Source organism: Colobus angolensis, unplaced genomic scaffold, assembly GCF_000951035.1.
Source record: "Colobus angolensis palliatus isolate OR3802 unplaced genomic scaffold, Cang.pa_1.0 Scaffold431, whole genome shotgun sequence".
In the NCBI taxonomy this organism is placed as follows: Eukaryota; Metazoa; Chordata; class Mammalia; order Primates; family Cercopithecidae; genus Colobus; species Colobus angolensis.
In genome coordinates, this window is record NW_012117722.1 from 2,848,773 (window position 1) to 2,875,972 (window position 27,200).

Genomic DNA, 27,200 nt, shown 5'->3' on the forward strand with positions numbered 1-27,200 from the left:
TCAGCCTCCTGAGTAGCTGGGACTACAGGCACCTGCCACCATGCCTGGCTACTTTTTTGTATTTTTAGTAGAAACAGGGTTTTACCCTGTTAGCCAGGATCGTCTCGATCTCCTGACCTCGTGACCCACCTGCCTCAGCCTCCCGAAGTGCTAGGATTACAGGCAGGACACAACTGCCCGGCCCAAGCTTTCTTTCTATAGATAGCAAGTTAGCACACTGACTTATTTTCACAGAATCTCAAGTACCTATCCTTCTGAAACCATTTGTCTAAGATGTTATGTAAGTTAAAGAATCCCCTCATTTTTTGTATGAGAGTCTGACTAGATACAGGAATAAAGGCCATAAAGAACCACATAAGTTGTAAACAGTTTTAAAAATACAAACCAGAATATTAAAAAAAAAACTTTAGAAAGATCATCTAGCTAGTTTAATCATTTTTGCAGATGGAGAAACTGGGGCACCAAGAGATAAAAGTTAGACAGTATAAGACTTAGGACTTTTAATGCAAGTGTCTGGATTCCAGTTTTGTTTTTCTTTTTTTTAAGATTTAACATTTTTGTGTTTTGTTTGAGTGCAAGAAAATGAAACATTGTTGCATCATCTGTCCTTTAAATTGTTTAAAAAAAAAAAAGAGAGGCCATTGCTGCTTTTTAAATATAATGGAAATGGTTGTTTGAAGCCATAAAGGAATGAAAGTCATAGACAATATGAAGAAAAAACAAAGGTCAAAAGGCTAAACCTAGGTTATTAGAGGAGATATAAGAGTTTGGAAGAGGAGAGATAAAAAGAATACTATGACATTATAATATCCAATAAAGTATCATATTTAGAGATCAATAGTGTTGATGCTTTGAAGAGACATTTAGCAACTAGCAAATCTTAAATAGGAAATGCAGTTTTAGTAGGATTGTATGGACTGACGTAGAGAATTAAGTGAAGAAATTTTTAACTGAGGAGAATCCCTTAATGTGGTTTTGGTTTGGGATTTTTTTTTCTTAAATTTTTGTAGATATATACTAGGTATATATATTTATGGGGTACACAAGATATTTTGATACAGGCATGCAATAAATAATAATCACACCAAGGCAAACGTGGTGTCCATTACCTCAAGCATTAATCCTTTAATTGTATTACATAACTAAAAAAAATGGATTGATTTGGGATTTTTTACCACATATTTAAAAATAACGTTTAAAAATCCCACATAATGGCCGGGCACGGTGGCTCAAGCCTGTAATCCCAGCACTTTGGGAGGCCAAGATGGGCAGATCACGAGGTCAGGAGATCGAGACCATCCTGGCTAACACAGTGAAACCCCGTCTCTACTAAAAAATACAAAAAAACTAGCCGGGTGCGGTGGCCAGCACCTGTAGTCCCAGCTACTCGGGAGGCTGAGGCAGGAGAATGGCGTGAACCCGGCAGGCGGAGCTTGCAGTGAGCTGAGATCCGGCCACAGTACTCCAGCCTGGGCGACAGAGCGAGACTCCGCCTCAAAAAAAAAAAAAAAATCCCACATACTGAATGCCACATGAACTAAAAGCATGAATTTATTACCAAAAGTTGTTTGTAAATCTAATGTTTCATATGGAATCTTACTGAACAGCATTCAGGAGATGCCTTGTTGGCTAATTCCTCTTGAGTCTTTTTGCAAAGTAATTGTATTCTTTATTCCATCTATCTATTGTTTACATTTATGTATTGAGGGAGAACGTAGAGTTTAGTTTTGAGCATTTTTGTTTTAGTCATTCATTAAACATCAAATGAAGATCTTGAGTGGCAATTAAGTTGTATCTGGAGTTCTGGAGAGAAAATGTATACTGGATTACTCAGGAATAGATGGGAAGTAAAGTTGTGAGACTGGATGAGAGATCACCAAGAAAATGAGTATAAACAGACTTGCAAAGATCTGTGTTAGAATTATCAACACAGATTAAGACCCAACCAACTGAAGGAAAGGAATAAGATCAGCTCAAAATATTGGCAGAGGACAAGAACTAGTTGTTTTCCTTTTAAAAAAAAAAAAAAAAAAGACAATGAATGAATGAAACCTTCACATTACATTATATGCTAATACTATTCTCCTATATAAGGGGCTTGAGTATCATGGATTTTGGTGTCTTAGGGTGGGGGTGGGAGGGTGTTTCCTGGGACCAGTCCCCCGTGGATATTAAGGGACTATTGTAAATTTACTGCCTTCTCTCTGGTTATTTTTCAGATTTACCTGTCTATTCCAGCATATCATTGCAGAGTACCAGATTTAATTTTAGCAATTCGTATTAAAATCTAAAACATTGTTAAAGCTGATCAATAAAATTTAAAAGCTTTTTAATTCCATAAGATGGGGGGAGTTGGCACCAATATCATATTACTATGATGAACAATTCTGGGGCAGGAATATTTCCATACCTCTATGCTAAAGAACACTTAGAACAAGCAAACATAGTTGTATGCTTGCTTTAGGAAATTCTCACTCATGATGGTGAAACAACTAAAATAGCTTATTTATCAAGACTGATTTTCCAAAAAGACTTGCTTCAGGACTTCCATTTAATCATCGTTACCAATCCAAAACTATTTTGTCAGTTCTAACCAGGTCCTCACCTTGAAAAACGTTGATTAAAGCCCACCCAACCCTAAAACCTTATAAATATCCTTCTCTGTCTTTCCTCTTCATGTTCGTCCTCACTGAAGTTAGTCGGCTAAACTTAGCTTTGCTAGATCAGTGAGGTTTTTTAATGTTGTTTGGAGAGTTGACAGTACATAAGCTAGTTATGCTGAATAATATAAGGGGAAGAAATCAAGAATTCAGAATCTTACATTTCTATTCTTACTTTTTAACTGTTTGCTAGTTTATCTGTATGGACATGCATGTATGACCAAGCTATGAAACCTCCATTCTTAGATTGAACTTCTTTCCTTCTCGCCTCCATTTATTTTTCTCATCTACCCCCACCCCCAGTCATGGGGTGGGGATAGTTGTCCTATTCCTTTTCTGTCTCCTAAAGTAGTTTACTCTGGTAGAAGTCTTGAAACCAGATTCTTACTTTATCTCATTTTAGTAGCTAGTATCCAAATCTCACCAAGTTTACATAAGAAATTACAAAACAAAAGGAACCAACTGAGTATTTATCTACCAATGAAGATACTTTAAATAGCTACGTACAAGGTAATGATATAACTTTGTATGTTTTGACATAGAAAAGTAAACACTGTGATGGTAGGTGAAAGAGTGTATATATATTACCTCATTTTTAAATGCTTTCATGCATAAACAAAATCTAAAAGTCTGTGTGCCTCAGGAAAGAAGTAGATAATCACTTTATTTTTTTTAAATAAATATCTTTTATTACTTCTGCAATTAAAAAGTATTACACATTTTTAAAGATGAAACAATGAGAGAGACAACGATGACATACATCTGCCAAGTAGATGCTGATTTCAGAGAAGACTTTTTTCCCAGTTGGTTGAAAAGTATGAGTAGGGAAGGTAGTTACTGAAACTTTTAAAAAATTAAATTCTTAAAGTCTTGGTACCATCTTTTCCCAGAATATGGAATATATCTTTCTACTTGAACTTCTGAGATTCCTAAAGCAATACTGTTTAAACACTTACATTGTCACTAACAATGGATTTAAGTGAAAAAAAAAAAAAAAATCTCTGCCCTTCAAACTTTGGCCTGTGAGCTAAATAAATACAAATACATAAAGAATGTGTATTGCCAGAGAGGCTTACTTTTGTTTAAAACTGATGTTATTAAAAAAATTACTACACTAGTTGATACCTAATATTGGATTTATCCAATTAAAGTTAAAATGTTCATGTTAAGAACAGCCAGTTTTAACAGGCTAAAATGAAGCTGGTCAAGCAATTTCACTAGAAACTAAGTCTTAAAGGGTGAAATAAAAAGTGACACTGATGCTTTGTGATGACAGTCTCCTAATATCTTCGTTAATATCTTCTGTGGTGCTGTGAGCCTAGTGGTAGTCACTAAATATAATGCAAAATGAAAATGGTGCTAGATTGCTCCTGTCTTAATTTAAAAAGCAGATTTGAATATGGACTATCAAGTTCACACTTTCTACCCCATATTAAGCTTTTTCTGAAAGTATATAGCTAAGAAGATAACCCTCCTCAGGAGAATGTAGGTCATCTGGTTCTTTAGACGGAAGAACATGGGGCAGAGACCTTTAAGAAAAACTATGTGGTCCTTTTGTTTTATAATCTAAAAATTTGGTAGTGAGGATGAGAAAGTTAAGGATAGTTAGATTTAGCTTAAAAGATTAGTATAAGTCATCAACTCTACTAGAATTTTGATAATTTTGATAGCTTTATTTAGAAAGTTACCGTCTTTGTGTAATACAATATTAAGTAATGACTGTGTTGCACTTCAGTCACCTTTCTAATATATTGACATATCTTTAGTAATACGGAGAACCACAATCCTGTTAGTCATGAAATTCTAAGATAAATTTGTAAATGTCTTAATTTCCAGTATTACATAGGTCCTTTAATTTTACTTATCTATTATTCCTGTGCTTTGTCATTTAACAAATACTTATTGATGTCTGCTATGTGCCAGGTACTGTTCTAGGTGCTAGGGATACAGCAGTGAACAAAACACTCCAGTATCCCTGTCCCCGCTTATTTAATATAAGGAGACAGACAAATAAATATGTCAGGTGATAAGCATTATGGAGAAAAATAAAAGTGCCAAAGGAGATTAAGTGGTGTTCAGAAGGAGGAATGGTTTGAAATTTTAGATACAGGAGAAAGGGAATTCTTACTGGGAAGGTGACATGAATTTAAAAGAAGTGAGGAGCAAACACAGTATCTGGGGAGGAGTATTCTAGATAGTGTTAACAGCAAGTACACAGCAGGAGTGTGCTTGAAGAGGCAGAGGAATAGCAAGCAGATAATTTTAAGGACGTCAGCTTTTACTTTCAAATGAAAAGTATCTGGAAGATTGTGAACAGAGGAATGGCATGATGTGACGTATGTTCTTACAGGATCACTCTGACTACTGTGTTGCATGTAGACCAAGGCTTGGAAACTTTTTTCTGTAAATAGCCAGATAGTAAATATTTCAGGCTTTGTGGGTCATGTAGTAGTCTATAATAACCACACAGCTCTACTATTGCAGCATGAAAACTGCCATAAACATTACTTAAGGGATGGCTGTAGCTATGTTTCAATAAAACTTACAGTTGATAGGCTTGATTTGCCGTGTGTGTCATAGTTTGCCTACCTCTGATACAGACCACAATGAGACAAGGGTAAAAGCAGGTTGACAGGAGGCTTTTGCAGTAATCCAAGGGAGAGCTTATGGTGGTAGTGACAGTGGCAAAAAGTGGTCAGAATCTGGATGTATTTTGAAGGTAGAGCCAATAGTATTTGCTTGGTAGAGAGTTTGAGAGAGACATAAAGAGAAGGGAGTCAGGGGTGATGCCCATGTTTTTAAGAGTTTTAATTAGAAAGTATTTGTTTAATATTTCACATTCTCATTTTGATAGTATCTCTAATAATTATCTTTAAAATTTATGTGTACCTATACATTTATTTTTTCCTTTGGTCCTATTTGAGTTTGTTTTGTTCTGGGTATTCCTTCATAGAGAACTAATAGTGTAACCTATGAAGTTCTGAGCACTGCCACTGGTTACTGAACATTATCTCATTAGACTTCCCGTATGGATGAAAGCACATGTGTAGCTGTGATGTGGTATGTAGGTTAGGGTGTTCCCTCAAGGCCAAGGAAGAAAAAATAAAGGTGCTACCTGTTAGCTATGTATGGGAAGCTCTGAATGAGAATTATTAATCATGTAAAACTAATATAAAGAACTTTGCTTTATTTTGGTAATGTATTTATAAGAATGTTTACAATGAATAGCTCTTGGGGAAGATAGTACAAACTGTTAGATAAGGACTTTGGACTACACTGACTTAAGTATTTCATATATTACCACATTCTTCAAAGTAGTTATTTGCTTCTTCTCCACCCCTAATCAGTTACTAAGAACTGCAGAGTTTTTTTTGTTTGTTTGTTTTGTTGTGTTGTGTTGTGTTTGCTATAATGACCCTCACATCCCATTTTTATCATGTCTCACTTAAATTATTCTACCTTTTAGTGATTTTACTTTAACTTAGAGTAAAAGAAAGGTTATCAAACTTTTGCATGCATCAAAATCACCTGGAAGATTTGTGAAACCAAGATTGCAAAGTTGTATGTGGGTTTTTGTTTGTTTGTTTGTTTGTTTTTGAGACAGAGTCTCTCTCTTGTTGCCCAGGCTGGAGTGCAGTGACGCGATCTCGGCTCACTGCAGCCTCTGCCTCCCGGGTTCCAGCGATTCTCCTGCCTCAGCCTCCTGAGTAGCTGGGATTACAGGCACGTGCCACCACGCCTGGCTAATTTTTGTGTTTTTAGTAGTGACAGGGTTTCACCATGTTGCCAGGCTGGTCCTGAACCCCTGACCTCAGGTGATCCGCCCACCTCAGCCTCCCAAAGTGCTGGGGTTACAGGCATGAGCCACCATGCCTGACCGAAAGTTTTTGATATAGTGGATTTGAGGTGGGACCCTAGAATTTTCTGGTCTGGGAACCACACTGTGGAAACCACTCTTCCAAAGTACTCTGATAATGCCATTTCTCTAGTAAAAACTATAAGTGCTCCCCTCACATCATCTGATAAATTCAGTCTAGGATTTAAGGACTACTATTATTTAACCCTTACAAGTCTCTAGCTTTTTTTCTTACATGTTCTGGATATGGCCAGATTCTTACCTACCTTTGCTTTTCAATGATTTATTTTTGAAATATCACAAGAAGTCTTCGCCCTACCCCTCCCATTTTCATCAGTCAGAATCCTGATCTTCTTACAAGGTTAATTTCTAACTCAGCCTTCTTTTTTGAATCTCCAAACGTGTGTGCTCTCCTTTTTCCTCTGAATTCCCATAGCACATATACTTTTTATAACATTACCTTATTCTCTCTCAGTGTATAGTCTTTATATATCTTATCTCTATTCTACCTTTTTATAGAAATGTAAGTTCCTTAAGGATAAGAAAATATCTTTGTCTCCCTTAAACATTTGTAGAATTGAACCACTTTTTAAAATTTGTTCCTTTGTCTTTTCTCTTTTTAAATATTATTATTAAAGTAACATAAGATGTTAGTATGCCTAATATTTTCTAGCTTCTTGCTCACTTTATCTGTTGGATGAAACCCATTGTATTAACCGGAAAACTTCCTTCTGGGAACCTGCTGACTTGCTGTTTTTATTTGGATTAATTCCTTTCTGATTCTGCTGCTCAGCTTTACAAATCATAATTATATATAATAATGCTACAGTTTCTGTCCATTAGACTTCTGATGCATTGTAAATCATATCTTCTTTTTTGGTGAATTCTCCCAAGCCCTTTGTTTTACTAGGGTAAAAATTAAAATTTGTTATATGAAATACATATCTGAAAAGTACTCATATATCTGAAAAGTATTCTGTCCTCACAATTAATGGATTGTTTGGTTGTGCTTAGAATTCTACATGAGAAGTCATTTCCTCTTAGAACTTTAAAGGCATTATGTTATCTTCTACTTTCATTTTAACTGGTAAGAAATCTAATGCCAATTTATTTTTTCTTCTGAAGCTACTTTATGGTTTCTTTCTATTTTCTCTTTTCTCCTTGGGGAGTTCTTTTTTATTATTTATTGAATATCTTCAGTTGATCGTTTGTATTATCTCATTTTCATATTTTCTGCCTACCATTTGCTCTATATTCTTTGGTATGTATTCAGCTTTGTCAACCATATTATGAATTTTAATTTCATATAATAGAATGTTATTTTCCCTGAGTATTTTGTTGTTCTGATTGTTCTTTTCAAGCATCCTTATTTTATGGATGTAATATCTTTAATACCTGAAGATACTAAACATTTTTCTTAATGGTTTCCTTTAAGTAAAATTATAATTTTGGTTATCCTAGTACAGTTATTTATCTTGTTTTCTTTTTCCCTCATGCTGATAGTTTTCTACATACATTTGATGATCCGTTCACATTTATGCCAACTTGTATTTAAATATCAGGAACTGGGAAGCCTCATTGCTGGTAACTCTGTGCATGCGTCTGGGACCTCTTGATCATCATATTTTAAAATAAATGGGAGGAAAACCATCTGTTTTACTGGAGACCTTTTAAATGTGGCCTTCCATCTTCCAGATTGTGGTTGGAACCTCTCATCAGCTGATGGTTCTACTTCCATTCTCTTTGCTGATAAAGGATTGCTCCTCTCTTTATTCCTATACTAGAATGGTAATGAGGTCCTGAGAAGGATAAGAAACAAATGACTGTGCTAAGTCTGTTATCTTGAACCAGAAAGCTGTGTTTTCAACAGGTTAAAATTGTTTTTTTTTTTTTTGTGGTTAAATACTACACATTCCTGGTCTTTTATTTGACAATAAGTTTGTGTTAATAACCTCATTTGATTTAATTGTAGTAAACCCATAAGATGTGTAGCACAATAGTAGAGTGATGAGATAGAATTATTTCTAAGAAGTGCCATACTTTGGTCTCCAGCATCTGTATTTAACTTTGTATAACTGAACAGAGAACAGCCCAAGAATCTAATGTCGCCCAAATGGCAGCTTATTAATTTACCATAGAAAGTTTAGCTATTAAATAAACTAGATGATCAGGGTTAATGAATTATCACCGGAGAGAAAGAATTTGCATGGAAAATCAAATGTATAGTTATATGATGTCTAGGTAAACATGAAGTTAGAAAGAGGGCCTCAGTGATCTTATTGGCTGGTATCTAGCTGAGATAGCCTGATGTATTGTGTCTATTGTCAAGCAAGATTGTGATACAGACTGGAAAATTGAGTATTGATCAGAGCATTATTTTTCTTGGATGTTGCTGGAGATCCAGAAAGTCTCCTGATGTTGAGGTTCTTTTCCTGGCTGACATTGCAATTGTGTTGATAGAAGTTTAACTAAAATAGTATAGAAAAATTAATTAGCTGTGTGCTTTCTCAGTTCTCCAGTATCTACAGCAAAGCCAACCTAAATAATTTTGTGAAACTTCTCAGCTACTCACAGATTGTTGCTTTAGGTGGCTAACTCTGAAAACATCAATCTAATCTTTTCTTTCAAATGCAGATTTCTCTCTGAATTCCCAGAAATTTGATCTAGCACCATATACCACACATATCTGTATGTCACTTACAAAGAAACTGATGTTTAGAAGCTAAATGAATTACCTCAAGGGTCTCATAGTATATTAGTGTCAGACTCAACTAAATCTCAGTTTTCTATCTTTAACTTTAATATTTTCTTGTATATCCATTTAAACTACTTTTATCAAAAGATAAAGTAATAGAAGACAATTGCTTCATATCTGACTATCCTTGGACAATTACAACCAGCAGCTAGTAAGTCTCAGTAATTTAGAGTTCACTGATACAGATTGTGATTATACAATTTCTACATTTTCTATGCTAATACTTACCTGTACTCCCTTTTAATGAGTGTTATATGGCCAATTAGTAATAAAATGAAATTAGTAACATTCTTTCTTAAAAGACAAATATATATTTTAGCACCTTGGAAATGCTTTAAGCTTACTTAAATATAACCAGAGCTCAACACAAATTATACTAGTTCTTAAAAATGGCTACTCTGAAACTTATTCTTAAGTGCAAAACATTTGGCAAATATCTTTATTAGCCTGATACAGTTTGTATGTTCTTAAAGTATAAGAAAACTGTGTCCTTCAAAATTTCTTTGAGTTTTGACATTCATCAGTTGTCTTCCCCTTTACCTACATCTCCCAGTGAGAGTTAAAAAAACATTGATTTAACTCTATACCACTTGTTAAATTTTAATATAAATATACAACTTTGGTTTTTATTATATATTTTCATTTTTTCTGCCTTCCCATTTATTTGGATGTATTTCATTAGTTTCCTAAAACTTTTTCCATGTATGTATTCCATCTGACAGTAAAAAATTAGGATATTATATCCTAAAAATTTCTCAGATCCCAACTTTTTTCTTCCTATCCCTGAGCTCATTTTTCCAGTTGTATCGTCTTCTAACTTGGTAAACCTCTTTCTGCTTTCAGTCTCCTCTTCTAGTCTGTACTCCACTCATGTTATTCTTTCTTAAAACCATTCGATAAATAATTTCAAATCATATCACAATAAAATCCAAGCTCCTTACCCTGTATACAGTTAAGATATATATGTTCATTATAAATATTCAATAGTAGCAAGACCCTAATCAGGAACCAATTGGCACAGTCATGGGCAACCAAGAGCTATGAAGTGGCTTCTAAATAGTCCAGGCTTCTAACAGATTTTTTGGTCACTAGTCAAATAAAATGCTTGTTTTAAAATTATTCTCCATGTTACATGAGTTTTCTCAAATGTCTTCTATATATATATACACACACATATGTAACATAAGTCTTTGTTTTATAAAATGCAAATATAGAGTAATTAATTGTAAATTGATTTCAAGTGAAGTTTTAACATGATGACTCAGATGTGGCTTAAACAGTAAATGTTTTTAAAATACATATTTAGGGGCCGGGCGCGGTGGCTCAAGCCTGTAATCCCAGCACTTTGGGAGGCCGAGACGGGTGGATCACGAGGTAAGGAGATTGAGACCATCCTGGCTAACACCGTGAAACCCCGTCTCTACTAAAAAATATAAAAAACTAGCCGGGCGAGGTGGCGGGTGCCTGTAGTCCCAGCTACTCGGGAGGCTGCGGAGCTTGCAGTGAGCTGAGATCCGGCCACTGCACTCCAGCCTGGGCGATAGAGCGAGACTCCGTCTCAAAAAAAAAAAAAAAAAAAAAAAATACATATTTAAAACAAAAGATATTATTTATTCTACTTAACCAAAGTTATCTTAGTGGCAGTCAAGATGCATTAAAAGTGACATAACAAAGGAAACAGAAAATATATAATATAAAATTTATCAGGTAAATCCTTAAAGACTACTGTTAAATTACAAAAAATAATGGTGTACTTGCATTTCCTATTATTTCTCTGATGATATGTGAGAAGAGATGAAGGAATAGTGGTAGTAGCAGGATTCAAAAGTCTTTTGATATTGTTCATATGCTTCAGATGCCCCTTTTTGGCCCTTTTAATTCTTATTATTTTTGTATGGCCACTTTCTCATCAGAAAAAAAATTATCTGAGCCTCCCTCCCCCATGTTTAGTTTTCATTGTTAACATCTAATCTTTAGTTTAATTGGAAGTTTAATCTTTAATTCAATTATATGTTCTTTTGAAGAAGAACAGTCAGAAGTTTCTGGAATACTCCTGATTTTAGAACACAATTCCTAAATGAAGTATCCAACAATTTAAATTTACTTTGAAGGTAAAACCAAATTCAGAACCTTTATTGTGATTTTCTTAGTTGGATAATTGTAGAAAGAAATCTATAGATCTCCTAGATATCTGTGATTCAGGTGAGCAGCTGGAAGATAGCAGATGGTGAAGAACGGCACTCCCTCCATTTATTCAGTGTGGAATTGTCACTTGAATAGGAAATATATGTGTGTGTCTTATTAGCAAAAATTTTTATATGGATATATCCCAGTTAATAGAAACAAAATGATATATATGGACAAAGATGAATATAAAGAGCTTTTACTTATTGTATGTGTGAATTTTTAACCTACTATCATTTTTCAACAACAATGCAGAATGATGGTACCTTTTTATGGTATTTTAAAAGGCTTGTGTCAAAGTCCACAGCCTTTAAAAAAGGTAACATATAAAATAGTGTGATCAAAAAAATATTGAAGATATGGTTTTGGTGATGGGCAAGAGTCAGAGAGTATAAGCCAATTTAAAATGTCACTAAGTGGATTATTAGATGTCTGGAGAAGAATGATTTGATTTCTCTTGCTTCTGCCAGTTCAGTCTCTGTTTTGTTAGCCCTGTTCTGGCCCTGAAATTTCTAATTTAGTCAAGTTCTGATTCCCAAAATATCTTTAAGTATGGAAATGAGTAATAGAACTTTTATTTTTTAAGTTGAGTTTTTCACAGGCTTGTACTTGTAAATTGAAGCTAAAGTAATACTTAAACCATGAATGATACCATTCTTGTTTTTAAAATAATTATGAAAAGGCATTTTTTTGGGTAGCTCCAAGCCTGTCCCACTCATCATTTTTGAAACATTCAAATTGGTTATTTAAAGGTGTATTACCATGTAGCAGTGTATCCTGATACTGATAATACAAATTTGAATTTTGCCAAATCCATTTGTGTCTGTTTCAACTGTAGAGACAGAAAAATAATGGGCATGCACAGAGTAGTCATGATATTAGTGACTGACCAATTATTTTCCGACTATTGGACATGAATGTCTGAAATCTTAGGACTTACAACCATTTGAGCAACTCTTCACAGTTGTTCTCTATACCTTGCAGAGGAAAAAGGAAGAAAATTAATATTAAGCCCCACTTTGCATGGGGCTTTTGATATATATATGTCATATGATCTTTATAGCAATTCTGTGGGGAAAGATAGTGATATCCTCTTTTTATAAGCCCACAGGTTCCACAGTTCAGATCTGCCTGTACACATGGCAAAAAAGTGACCAAATGCTATTCACCTGCAAGTCTGTCAGAGTCCAGAGCCTCGGCTCTTCGTTCACCATGCTGGACATTATAGTTATGCTTTAATTTCAATATATATTCAGTTTTGTCATTTTTATACCCTTGGAATCTTGTCAGATTTTAATTTTTAAAAATTAGAAAATGGGCTATTTAACAATATGAATTTTAAATAAAATATCTGCTTTTAAATTTATTTTACGTCAATAGTCATTGAATATGAATGAATTTGAATACTCCACTGCTACTTCAGGATACTCAGTATATCTACTGAAAAAAATGACAAATTGAATAGCTGTATCACTGTGAAGTAAGTTCTATAATAAAAGAATAAAATGTGGTGGGAGCACAAAGTAAATGACAAATAAATTTTCTATCTAGGAGTCTCTGCTGTGAGTCTGAACTCCCAGCACCTAGTGTAAATTTGTAATCATCTATGGTAACTATAGGAGACAGAAATATGTTCAGCTGATGCTGCTTAAAGGCTATCTAGTTTTCTTAGAAAACTGTGACTATTCCTTCTAGACTTTTCTGTTGATAAAGAGAAGAAAGACTCTGAAGGGAGCCTTTGGGGTATCAATAGACAGGAATTAGATTGGTAGTCCTTGCTCCTAAAAGAAGAAGTTGCTTCTTTATTCAACTGTGTTTTTTGTTTTTGTTTTTTATCAGAAAGAGACAGGTTTGTTCAGTTTAGTATTGAGCAATTCAGAAGTAAATGTTGAAGTACAGTGGAAGGGTTTAGAGTAGATAAAATTTAGATTATCTAAATCTTTACATAACATATCTGAAGCTTTATATAAGAAGTATTGTATGTTTATAAAATATAACTTTAATGCTATTTTCAGAAAACCATGTGATAGGAACAAAAAAAGTGTTATTAGATCCCTTATGTAATAAGCTGGACTGTGTAGCCCTCAGCTCAATTTTATGTTTTGTGAGAAAATAACACTTACTTATTGAAGCTGAGAAGAGAGCTCAGAAAAATAGAAATAAAAGGTGTATTTTCTTGATTAGCAATAGGATATGAGATTGGTCTCCTAATTGCATGTAGGATCTTTTTGCCATTGTCCATTTTGAATACAAATATGCAGAAATTATAATTTATTTTGTAATTAACAGACTGAAAAGAAATTGCTTTGTAAGATAAGGATTTTCTTCTGTAAAACATAAAGGGCTTCTGAAATTTGTGAGGTTGGTATCCTCTATTAGGTGCAGCATATATAATTTTTCACTCAATTACATAATATAGTTGACCCTTGAACAACACAAGTTTGAACTGCATGGGTTCACTTATGCTGGATTTTTTTTTTTCAATAAAAGTTGCAGTTGCCTCTCCTGCCTTCTATTCTCCTTCCTTCACCTCTTCCACCTCTGCCACCTGAGACAGCAAAACCAACCCCTCCTCCTCTCCATCCTTCCCCTCCCCCTCAGCCAATTCAATGTAAAGAGAAAGAGGATAAAGACCTTTATGATAATATACTTCCACTTAATGAATAGTAAATATATTTTCACTGTTTATGATTTTCTTAATAACATTTTCTTTTCTCTAGCTTACTTTATTGTAAGATCACAGTATGTAATACACATAGCATACAAAATATGTGTCAATCAATAGTTCGTGTTATCAGTAAGGCCTCCAGAAAACACCAGGCTATTTAGTAGTTACGTTTTGGAGGAGTCAAAAGTTATATGTGGATTTTTGACTGTGTGCGGTGGTTGGCACCTCTAACCTGTTTTGTTTGAGGGTCAACTGTATTATGTTGCCACAGGCCTTTCTGAATGGCTTGAATAAATATTTCCTGAGACATCATTTACTAGGTATGTGTCAATATGTGTAGATGACTTTGTAACTAATGGAAATAATGTATTTGTACAAAACTACTATGGGGTTTACACAGATATCAAATAACCAGTCTGCTACTTTCTCTTTAAGAGTTACATTTTATTTGAAGGGGAAAAATATATGATTTATTTTTAATTACAGCTGTAATGCTATCTAAAGTTCAAACAGGAATCACATCAGTAAATAGTGACTTTCTTATTTCTTTATAAGAAGTACTCATCCATTCAATAGAAGTCATAAAAAGATAAAAGCTGAAAGAAACCTCTCAAGCTTTAGCTGCAGTGAGAATTGGTTTCTTAGAAAAGTGTGTTGGGGATAAGAAAATGATAGCACACACTGTAACAGGTTAAGTACTTTGAACTGAAGGATATTGGAAGAGCCCCAGAAGCAAAGTATCCATTCAACCTTCCCTTGCCCTTCTTTCTTCTGTTCCCCTTTCTCTCCCAAGCAGACCATAGAAACTAGAATTTCTCTTCCCCCAACCATGTCATAGAAATTAGAACCCCACTTTCCCAAAGCCAGCCATAAACCTAGAAATATTATTCTAACCTTCCCCTGCCTTTCTATGTAGGGGCTGGCCCTAAAGAAATTCTATGACCTACCTTGTCTGATAGTAGGTCGTAAGACCCTCATTCCAGAACGAGTTCTGCCCTGTACCTTGAAGGAGGGGATGCTATGTGAAAGACCAAGAAGAATCTGAACATGCAGACCTTGCTGGCTTTCCTCCCTCAGTCTGTTACCATTCAGTTATACACTTTTGTCCAATTACTCTCTATTCTTAGCTCTCCATTCTTCATTGACTAAGCATGAAAATACAGTGTTCCTCTGAGTCTTCATTTCTGAAGCCTCCTGTGTCATGAAAAACTGATTAAATAAATTTGTTATGCTTTTCTCTTGTTAACCTGTCTTCTGTTATAGGAGTGTTGGCCATGAAACTTACAGTGGGTGAGGAAAGGTATTAGACCTTTCTGCTCTTACAAGTGCAACTTAATACTAACCACATCTGATTACTTTGTTCTTTTTTCTTGATGTTCATCAGGAAAACTTTTTTTTGTTTTAGGATATGTCTGACACTCCAAGTAAAAATGATTCTTCTATTTCCAATAAAGCAGACTAGCCAAAATAATTTTTTTATACTTAAGATCTGGATTGCATTGGTGGCATTCATTTTTTTTTAAATATGTCATATTAGTTGGCAGTTTTTAACACTACATTAAGGTGGTTGAAAGAGTGGCCTTTGGAGAGAGACCTAAGTTTCAGTCCCATCTCTGACACTTGTTAGCCATATGATCTTGGTCATTAGCTTTGGTTAATAATCTTTTAGAGAAAGTATTAATCATCAGTTTTATAAAAGAACCTATTTCACCATAGTCTTTTATTTGCTTTTACAGATCAGTGTACTGTTACCCGGACATACCTATTCCTTCACAAGTTCTGGTTCTTCAGTGCTGCTTACTATTTTGGTAACTGGGCCTTTCTTGTGGTAAGTACAGATAGCCAAGGCATGATTTCACTTTCTTTTATAAATTATAGTTAAATGTGTAAACTTTTTGTATCTTAGTAGTCCATTTGTATCATGGTACTGTCATTGAATTTTAAAGCATTACTTTCCAAATGATTTTAAATTTGAAAAGTAACACATAGCTTATTTAAATTTACAGGTATTCTTGATTGGATTAATTGTATCCTGTTGTAAAGGGAAGAAATCGGTTATTGAAGGAGTAGATGAAGATTCAGACATAAGTGATGATGAGCCCTCTGTTTATTCTGTTTGACAGCCTTCTCTGTCTTAAAGGTTTTATAATGCTGACTGAATATCTGTTATGCATTTTTAAAGTGTTAGACTGACATTAGGATGAGCTAACTAGCTTTCATCAAAAATGGGAGCATGGCTATAAAACAACTATATTTTATTATATGTTTTCAGAAGTAACATTGTATGATAGATTAACATTTTAAATTACCATAATAATGCTATGTAAATATAAAACTACTGGCTTTGTGAGGGAATGTTTGTGCAAAATTTTTTCCTCTAATGTATAATAGTGTTTAATTAAAAATCTTCCAGAATTAATATTCCCTTTTGTCACTTTTTAAAAACGTAATAAATCATTTGTATCTGTGCCTTAGGTTCTCCAGAGTGATGTGGAATTTTAAAGTATCTCTCTCTGATTGCCTCCAAATAAAATGTACAATATAGCTGATGAATGTTATTCCCATATGCAACTTGTTTTCAGTTTTCTCCCTAAAATGTTTAGCACCACTCAAGTAGATTTCATGAAAAGATTTCAAACTCTCCTTAGTGCTATAAGAGCATGGCATTCCAAGATGTGTTACATTGTTCACATATCAGTCCATTAGATATCTTACAACCCCTACAGTATTTAAGGCATACATATTGTTATAGGTAGCTTTTGTTTTGTATCTGACCTCAAAATTTGTATTCCAATATAAATGGGGTATTGTCAAGAATAATTAATCCTGAAAAAAATCAGTTTATGGATTAATTTAAGATATATGGCATCATATTTTGGTTTTAGAGATACTTTTTCATTCTAAAGATTTGAAATTTGCAAAAGATATAATGAAAACTATATGACATCAGGGTATTTTGAACACATTCTGGATAGTGAGAAATAATAAAAAAAAATATTCTAGTTTACTAGCATAAACACATTAGAACTCACAAAAAAGTACGTATTATGATCCTTGAGGTAAAATATCATTAAGTTTCTGAAAAAAGGTTTAGGAATTAACAACTATATCGAAGTTAATTCTTCTCTCCTTTAATTTTTGTGCCATTTTTCTCTGTTCTGATTCTTTGTCTCTCTTGATAAACCTTCACAGCTTTCATATTTGGCTTCTGCTTCTGCAACTACCCTTTAGCATTATTCACCAGGATTTCATTCCCTTCTGTTCTTATTTTACTTTTTTTTTTTTTGAAGATGGAGTTTTGCTCTTGTCGCCCAAGCTGGAGTGCAGTGGCACGATCTCAGCTCACTGCAACCTCCCCCTCCTGGGTTCAAGCAATTCTCCTGCCTCAGCCTCCTGAGTAGCTGGGATTACAGGCACGTGCCACCACGCCCAGCTAGTTTTTGTATTTTTAGCAGAGACGGGGTTTCACTATCTTGGCCAGGCTAGTCTTGAACTCCTGACCTCATGATCCACCCACCTTGGCCTCCCAAAGCACTGGGATTGCAGGCCTAAGCCACAAGGCCCAGCCTTATTTTACATTTTCTTTGTGGACAATCTCACATACCCTTGGCTTCTATCTATACTACGTATTTGTAAGCTCTGAACTTTGACTTAACTTTTAGCTAGAAATTACTGCTTCAACTGCAACATTTTGAAAATTGAAGTATTCATTTTTGCGGGGGGCAAACTAAGCCTTCTTCTGCATTCATTTTTTTGACAAATGATACCAGCAGACACTTGATTGCCTAAACAAAAAAATCAGGTAGATCTCCATATCTCTTGTGTATAACTGACTCATCAAACAATCATGTCATGTTAATTTCTACTTCCTATCTTTCCATTTGTCCCCTCTTCTCCACTTTCTATGTTATAGGCTGAATTGTGTCCCCTTACAATTCATATGTTGAAGACTTGGACCCTGGTACTTCACAGAATAATACTTTATGTGGAGATAGGGCCTTTTAAAAGTAATTAAAGTAAAATGAGGCTATTGGATGAAGCCCAAATCCAGTATGACTGGTGTTCTTATAAGAAGGGGGAGAGACATCTAGAATGTATATGTACAAAGAAGAGGCCATGTGAGGATACAATGAGAAGACTGTGGTCTGCAAGCCAACAGGAGAGGCCTCAGGAGAATCCAGTGTTGTCAATGCTTTAATCTTGAGTCTCCAGCTTCCAGATCTGTGAGAAAATAAATTTCTGTTGTTTAAGCCACTCGGTCTGTGGCATTTTGTTATGGCAGCCCAAGCAGACTGATAAACTCTGGTTCTTGAAATTCCTTACTGGACTTTCTGCAAAGTCTTGACTCCTTTCAGTCTTTTCTGAACATTTAAAATACAAACCTGATTATGTCATTTCTTTACTGCAAAAAGCTTTCAGTTATTTTAGAATGAACTCCATAAGCCTTCATGAGATAGATAAGGCCTTTCTGGTGTGCAACCCTGCCATCCCCACACCAGTTATATGAGGCAGCTAACAAATGGCTCCTATTACTCACATGGCTATGAGTCTTCACATCCCCACTCTGTTGAACTATTCCTTCTGCTTGTGATGCCTGTCCCTTCCTTTTGTCCCCTAAGAAAATCCTTATTCTTCAAGTCTCAGCCTTAGAATTATCTCCCTAGGTCCCTCCTCCCCTAAGTTGCCCAGACACAGGTGCTAGCGTTTTCCTATCCACATGGCACCCTGTATGGTATGTTGTGATTTATTGCCTTCATGTCTGTCTCCACTAGACTCTAAGTACTTAAACACAACATGTGGTTTTTCAACTTTGTCCTTGGTGCCTAGAATAGCTTCTTACACATGGAAGGTATTCAATTGACAGGTGAATTTGGTAGAAGGAAGCCTTAAGCTCGTCTACATGGTTTAAGCATACAAAAACTATTTTGATTAAGGAGTAATATATATTTAACCTGTTTTTGAGGTTTATTTTGAAACCCTGAAGGTTAGAAGTATTATATTTGTCTTGAATACTCCATATACTTTATTTTTAGGAATGTTTTGTTGGTTTCTGTCAGACCAACTTCTTAGCTTTTGATTTTGCTAGTTGTATTTTTTTAATATATTTTTTCGCCCTAGATTCTATAAACTTTCTACATATTTAGAAGCTTACTTTTATTCTAACACTAAGGTATTTTTTTCTCCCAGTCATATGGAATGCCTGTATTAACTTTGTATTTTCATGAAGCTGATTTGTTATGAATTCCACTAATGAAGAACATATTTCCTTTGAAGTCCTTCTGAAAAATGCCTAAATTAGAGATCATCTAGAGTGACAACTTTCCAAAAGGCCAAGGCTGTCATGTTCCATGTAAACTTCAAACAAGTGATTATTCATCCACGCAACAAGGTCCTGGCAGAATGAGGACCCTGGAACTGACTTCTAGCTCAGTGCTACCATACCAAAGGAAACGGAAAATGCATATTGCAAAAGAAAAGGAAACAGGAACTTCAGGAAAGCAAAAAGCAATACAGAAAATAATGTTTTCAAAATATACTACTGAGCTCTTCAGTGAAAGATACGTACATAGTTCAGTAATATACTGTTTTAGAATCATTTCATAGGCGAAGCACAGTAAACATTGATTACAGCATAGAATTTAAGTATTGACCTTGACCACATAAAAAGACAGTTGTTAAAACCTGGAAGATTGAAGAAGAGGGGTGGAAAGAGACCTAAGGGGAAAAGAGTCATGCTGATATCTTCATTTTATGAGAGGGATGATGGGGAGAAGAGAGAAATTAAGAAATAGTCTCTAGTAGAGGGAGTATATATATTGAAGGATAGCAGAATATGCCACCCCAAAATATGCCATTTTGGCATAAGAATTATTTTGAGCTTAGCAGATGCAAGAAGGATGCTTTGACCACCCCTTTTTCTTCCTAAAACCAGGACATAAAACTCCCATGTGGAAGATGTCCTGTCTATACCAGAAGGAAAGTAACATTTTTGTCACAAGGGCTGAAAAAAACCTGTACAAACAAACCTTGGTAAAGTAACCTTTATTGTATTAGTCCATTTGCATTGCTATAAAGTAATACCTGAGGCTGAGTAATTTACAAAGAAAAAAGTTTATTTGGCTTACTGTCCTTCAGGCTGTACAAGCAACCTGGTGCCAGCATCTGCTTCTGGTGAGGCCTCAGGAAACTTAGAATTATGGCTTAAGTAGAAAAGGGAATGTACGTATCACATGGTGAGAGTGAGCAGAGGAGGTTCCAGGCTCTTTTAAACAACCAGCTCTAGCATGAATTGATAGAGAACTCACTACCACTAGAACAGCACCAAACCATTCATGAGGGATCTGCGTCCATGACCCAAACACCTCCCACCAGGCCCCGCCTCCAACACTGGGGATCACATTTTAACATGAGATTTGAAGGGGACAAACATGCAAAATACATCTGTTATCTTCCTAGTTACTGTTCCACCATTTTCTGCCCTAGCCCTGGCCTCTGTCTTGTCACATTTTCATAATTTACTACTCTTTATCCAATTCAGTGTATAAGTATTCAACTCTTACTGATTTGTATGCTTTTCTCCTGTTAATCTGTCTTTTATTACAGAGCCCCAGCTGGGGCTCCTAAAATGGACAGAGAAAAGATTTTTTTCCTCCCCTACAATTGATTAAAGCTATGGAGGTAATCAATACAGCATCTAAAATGGTAATACAGGTTGAATATCGTTTATCTAAAATGTTTGGGAACAGAAGTGTTTGGGTTTTGAGTTTTTTATCTTAGAATATGTGCAGAACACATACCAGTTGAGCATTCCTAATCAAAAAATACGAAATCTGTAATGCTTCAATGAGCATTTCCTTCAAGCATCATGTTGATGCTAAAGAAGTTTCAGATTTTGGAGTATTTCAGGTTTCAGATTTTCAAATTAGAGTTGCTCGATGTGTATAACAATGTTAGGAGATGGAATAAAAGGGAAGCAAGAAAAAAATGTCTCAAGAGAAATTCTCTTACTATAGGAAGTCAGTAGACAATATTTAAATATATTAAAGATTAAAAATGTTTAAAGGAGAAATTTTATCAGAAGAGAAAATAGCCATTGTGATTATATGTAAATATGTCTTGGAATTTTCTGGCAGCCAAGAAAAAAGATGATGGATAATGAGGATTTTACATTTAATAGAAGGAAGCACTCAGTTTTCCTCCTGATAGGTTTTTCTGGCACTAAAATTTAGAAGGAAGTTAACACTGTGAATTCTTATATAAAGAATGTTAGTGAACAAATGTCTTTGCTAAAGTTTAAATAGAAAGACCATATGCAAGGAGACAGAATTTGGGATCTCCAGGAAAATCATGTTGGCTATCAAGAAGCCTCAACATGGATTAGCTTTGTGTGTATGTAATTTATTCACTCAGCAAACATCTAAACTTGTAGTTATTTCAGGCACTGGATTGTGGCTACGGAATTTCTGCAGTTAAAGAAGATAAGACCCATCATTTCAGAACTTGATCTAGGAATTAATAGCCGAATGGCCTTTGGCAGTAACTGAACCTTGTCAATATCTACTAAGATTGTATGTGTCTGATATTATGAATAAATATACATAAAACACATCACTTTATCAAATTACAGTTACAATCAAAGATACTCCAATTGGGCCGGGCGCGGTGGCTCAAGCCTGTAATCCCAGCACTTTGGGAGGCCAAGACGGGCGGATCACAAGGTCAGGAGATCGAGACCATCCTGGCTAACACGGTGAAACCCCGTCTCTACTAAAAAACTACAGAAAAAACTAGCCGGGCGAGGTGGCGGCGCCTGTAGTCCCAGCTACCCGGGAGGCTGAGGCAGGAGAATGGTGTGAACCCGGGAGGCGGAGCTTGCAGTGAGCTGAGATCCGGCCACAGCACTCCAGCCTGGGTGACAGAGCGAGACTCTGTCTCAAAAAAAAAAAAAAAAAAAAAAAAGATACTCCAATTACCGGAATTTTCATATCTCCAAACCACAATACATCCTCTCCTGGTAGCATAATCAGAAGGTTACTTGATGACTGTGGGATTGAAGTGATGTGAGATAGGTAGCAAGGGGCATTTCAGATATTTTGTGATGAAGATTGAATAAATATCCACTCTTCTTCAGCAGAGACCACTCTAAGGGGACCAGATTGCCCAAGTTGCCCGGATTGAGTTGTGCTGCCTTGGACAGTTCTCAACACATACATTGGCTATGTTAAAATCTCAGCTGAAATACTTTATTAGATTTGTACATATAGATTAAGCTACACCTTGGTTCTAGGAAAGTCACTCTTCTGACCTTTCTGCCTCTCCGTGCATATTTTAATTTGGTAAATTTTATTGGGGGCTACCTTATTCCTCTCATTGGCAAAATCATGAGAAGCACTTCTAATACCACCCATAATCTTCACCTGTGATTTCACAGGGAAGTTGAACACTTTCTTTGTAGAACAAAGCCCATAAACAAAGATTAACTTATAACCTAGGGATAGGATAGCATTTCTCTGGAGAACTAAGCTTTTATGGTCAGGAATATAGTTTCCTGTGTGGTTCCCCCATAGGCTCCTGTCTGCTTCAGCTCTACACTGAAGCTGCTGGATAGTACTCAAGACAAGTATGTGTGTAAAGCAATGTCTTCTGTTGCCCTAGAAGACACTTTTGATAGCAGATGAGCAGACAACAAAGTTAACACTTGGGGAAATTAGGAAGCACTGAGAGTTCCTCATTTCCACATCGAGTGATGTTTCTGTTGACCAAAACAAAATTTGTATCTAAAGGAAATTTTTTTTTTACTTATACAGAGTTCATTCAGTGGCTCCCCAGGAGGATCTGTGATATACTAGATTCTGTTCTGGACCTTATTCTAACATTAATGAAAAGCACTACCAAACTTGATATCTACCGCCCTTACCAGTTCAAGTTCCACTTTTTACTATATTTACCTGATGCTTTTTGAAAACCTGAAGTGTGTGTATAAGTAAATATTTATACACACACAAAATCTCCATTGATGTAAGGGAAGACCAGTCTTCCCACAGTAAAAGAGTAATTTAAAGGAAATGCAAGTTCATCCCTGATGCATACAATAATTCAAATGCTGACAAAACTATAGCAAGCCTTCAAAGACTTCTGTAATGAACTTAGTGACTCATTCACTTGATACTGGAGTGCCTAGTATGTATCAGAAACTGCTATAAAATAGAGAAACAAATGAAAACACAAAATGGTGCCTATTTTCAAAGGTGTTTAGAAGCCATCGGGCCAATAGACTCAGAAAATTATGATGTCGTAAATGCTATAAATGAGAATGCAGTAAGGCTAACAGTGATACTCTCTTGAGCTTAGGAAAGGCTCAAAACTCTTGAGATAAGCGAGTGCTAACTAAATTACAGGCAATAAATTGCCTTAAGCAGAAAGAATCTGGCTTTGGTTTAGTGAGTCTATAATGGCTTTAGACAGTGGCAAGGAAGTAACGGTGGGGAAACGTCCTGAAGGGGCTGTGTGACTAGGGACTGTGTGACTAGGGGGCTGTGTGACAAGGGGCTGTGTGACTAGGGGGCTGTGTGACAAGGGGCTGTGTGACTTAGGGTGCTGTGTGACTGGGAAGCAGAGCTGCTGCATGACAGGTGAGACAGACGGGAAGGCCGGGAGAAGAGTAGGGCCTGTTTCAGCAGTACAAACACGTGAAACGTAACCAGATGTCTCCCTCAAAATTACAGTCAACCCTGGGTAAAAGGGAAACCCCAAATCAACTGACATTAAGTTTCTGCTCCCTGAGTGGTATGAGAAACAAGTAAAGTCACTACAGACATAAATTCTGTTTCTCGCATGCCTAAGTTTGCAAAATAAAGTTGTTCATAACCAAAGCTAAATATTCTTAGTTACATCACTAGTAAATATTCTGATTTTAACTTGCCACTTAATTGTTCTGTAAATAGTGGAATACAGAAAACATTTTTATACTTACATTGTCAAAGTAAAACCTCCTTAAGTTGTACTTATTATTTCAGAATGTTTGATTATTCTCAAGGTTGATGAACTTTTTCTATGAAGGGCCAGATAAAGGGCCAGATAGATAGTAAATAGGCTTTTCAGGACCACACAAAGACCCTGTCCTTTTTTTTTTTTTTTTTCCTTTTTACAACCCTTTAAAAATAAAAGTAAATAAATAAATAAAATGCTTGGATTTGTTCTCCTAGCTGTAGTTTGCCAACCCTTGAATTATTCCATTAATCACTTTGCTTAAGGTAGTTTGAGCTTGATGGAACAAAGACAAGTAGGCTAAAGACTAATACAAACTTAGAAGGGAGATTGCTAATGAGAAAGAACTTTTTTCAAACACTTTTAGCACATTTCACAATTTTTTAGAGGCTAAACAACTTTTATTCTGAGTTTAAAGGTGACATGAACTTGTAAAATAATTCAAACAATTCAGAAATTGTGGCTGAACAAGAACGTGAGTGAGCAGAATGTGCAGTGATCTTCAAATTTGTTTGGGGATCCATTCATCCCACATCTTCTCGTATGGAACCCAGTTGGAGAAATGATGGACAAATTGATCTCTAAGTGACTTTCATGTCTAATATTTGTGACCGATTTCTTTCTTTTGATTAAAGAGAATTATAAGCAAGACTCCAGGGTTAAAAATTGTTGAGTACAAGGGATTTTTCTCTTTGTGCTACAGTTTCCTCATCTGCAAAATTGGGATAATAATACCTGTTCATGGGACTACTGAGGGCACTAAATTTGTATAAAGTGCTTAGTATAGTGCCTGTGAAGTGGTAAACTCAATATTTATTAGCTACTATTGTTACTCTTTCTAAGATACTTTATTTCATAATGTTCTTTAACACTCAGGGCTTCAAACCCTTTAAGAAATGCACCTTAACCCCTTTTTCACTTTGCTGCATTGCTTGTCTTCCTGTACCTTAACCCTAGGTTAAGTAACTAATGAGTCAAAAACAAGCACTTAGTTGTATTATGAGAGCTCAAAGCATAAAGAACCCTAAAGAGTAAATATTTTTGAGACTAAAAAAATAGGTTTTTGTAATGTAAATCATGCCTATTATCATCTCTATGTTTTTTGTTTAATGATCTTATGTTCTTCATACTGTATTTCAAAACTCCAGATAATGAAATGCAAGACTGACACATGACAATTATTTCAAGCATAGAAGCAGTCAGAGCACTTAATTACCTAGAACAAGCCATTGTGTTCCACATTTTTCACACTGCTGTCTTGAAAAGACTACAGTGTATTCTTTGCTTACCAGTTTCGTTGTTCTGTTTCATATACAGAAGGAAAGCTTTCTCTTCAATTCTTCGTTGGAACATTGTGAATTCACAACTAACATTTGTAAACCTTTTTGTTTTTTGAGACAGAATTTCGCTCTTGTTGCCCAGGCTGGAGTGCAATGACGTGATCTCGGGTTACTGCAACCTCTGCCTCCTGGGTTCAAGTGATTCTCTTGCCTCAGCCTCCTGAGTAGCTGGGATTACAGGCACCTGCCACCATGCCTGGCTAATTTTTTTGTATTTTTGGTGGAGACGGAGTTTCTCCATGTTGGTCAGGCTGGTCTCAATCTCCTGACCTCAGGTTACTGCCCGCCTTGGCCTCCCACAGTGCTGGGATTACAGGAATGAGCCACCGTGCCTGGCCTTGTAAAACTTACTTTTTTTAAAGGAATGAATAAAAAAATTGTGTACATACCATCATTGCAGAGTACAAAAAGGAAAATGGAATGAAACATTTGCTGTCACTTGACAGGCTAAAATATGCAATTTAGTACACATAAGCATCTGTTTCCTCATACACTTCCAGTAAGCTTACTGCCCTCAATGGGGTGGTAAAAGTAGAAAGAGAAGACTTACCTGTGACTAATGTCCATCCTCATACTGCTGTGAAGAAATACCCAAGACTGGGTAATTTATAAAGAAAAGAGGTTTAATTGACTCATAGTTCTGCATGGCTGAGAAGGTCTCACGAAACTTACAATTTGGTGGAAGGGAAAGCAAACCCAACCTTCTTCACATGGCGTCAGGAGACAGAAGTGCAAAGCGAAGGGGAGAAAAGCCTCTTATAAAACCATCAGACCTCCTGAGAACTCGTCATCACAAGAACAGCATGGGGGAGCCGTCCCCATCATCTAATCACCTCCCACAATGTCCCTCCTTCAACACATGGGGATTACAATTCGGATTGCAATTCAAGATGAGATTTGGGTCGGGACACAGCCAAACCATATCAATATCTAACATGGGTTGTTTAGTAACTGAGTGATTTTTGGCAAGTTATTTTGCTTCTGTAAGTCTCTTTCTTCATCTGTAAAATGAAGTCACGTTACCTACTCTGCTGCATTATCAAAAGGATTTACAGCACTCCGAACATAGTAGACACTCAACCAGTATCACCAAGAACCACTCTAAACACATAGAGTTGGAGGCCTAAAATGGAAAAAATTGGAAAGCACCAAGTTGGAAAGCACAAAGTTAGAGGCTAAAATGAAATTGACAGCTTTTAGGTAGGGTGTATAAACTCCAGTTGGCCACTCTCCCCACCCAGTAGTATCATACATTTGCAAATACGTACTTCATACTCCTAGAAGGCTTTTGCCTTGGACCTTGTGCCCTTGGTTCTGTCCCTGGAATTCAAATGGATAAGCCTCCCAGAGGAGTAGTTAAACCAAAAACACTCTGAGATCTCATAATACCAAAAGCACAGACACATATAAAAACACAGATTTTTCCCCATCTAGCATTTTCTGTGAGCTGACTGAACAGAAGAGGAGAGCTACAAAGACATATAAAGCATGCGCCCTGCCCAGTAAAGAACTTTTCCATTCAATGATTTGTTCTTTTTCCCTGAAACTTGGAATTAAAATTACATACTATAAAGCTCACAGAAACAGAAAGTAGAAGGGTGGTTACCAGGGGCCAAGGGGTGGGAAAAATAGATATTAATCAAAGGGTACAAACTCTCGATTATAAGATGAATACGTTCTGGAGACCTAGTGACTATAGTTAATAATAATGTAAATTTTCTAGATTGTGAGTATTCTCGCCATGAAAACA

General features: G+C 35.8%; 1 protein-coding gene and 1 long non-coding RNA gene across 2 annotated transcripts in view; both read left to right on the plus strand.

Annotated features, from left to right (window-relative positions):
• The window catches only part of LMBRD1 (LMBR1 domain containing 1), a 132,659-nt gene extending 116,062 nt beyond the window's left edge, over positions 1–16,597 (plus strand). Inside the window, exons 15-16 of the mRNA XM_011957046.1 lie at positions 15,860–15,951; positions 16,130–16,597. Coding sequence (XP_011812436.1) covers positions 15,860–15,951; positions 16,130–16,243 — 206 coding nt within the window. The 3' untranslated portion in view covers positions 16,244–16,597. The remainder of the gene's footprint in view (positions 1–15,859; positions 15,952–16,129) is intronic.
• Positions 886–3,643, plus strand: LOC105522511. Its single transcript, XR_001003455.1, has 2 exons — positions 886–1,208; positions 1,519–3,643. It is a non-coding gene; the product is annotated as an uncharacterized LOC105522511 (long non-coding RNA).
• Positions 16,598–27,200: the final 10,603 nt, after the last annotated feature.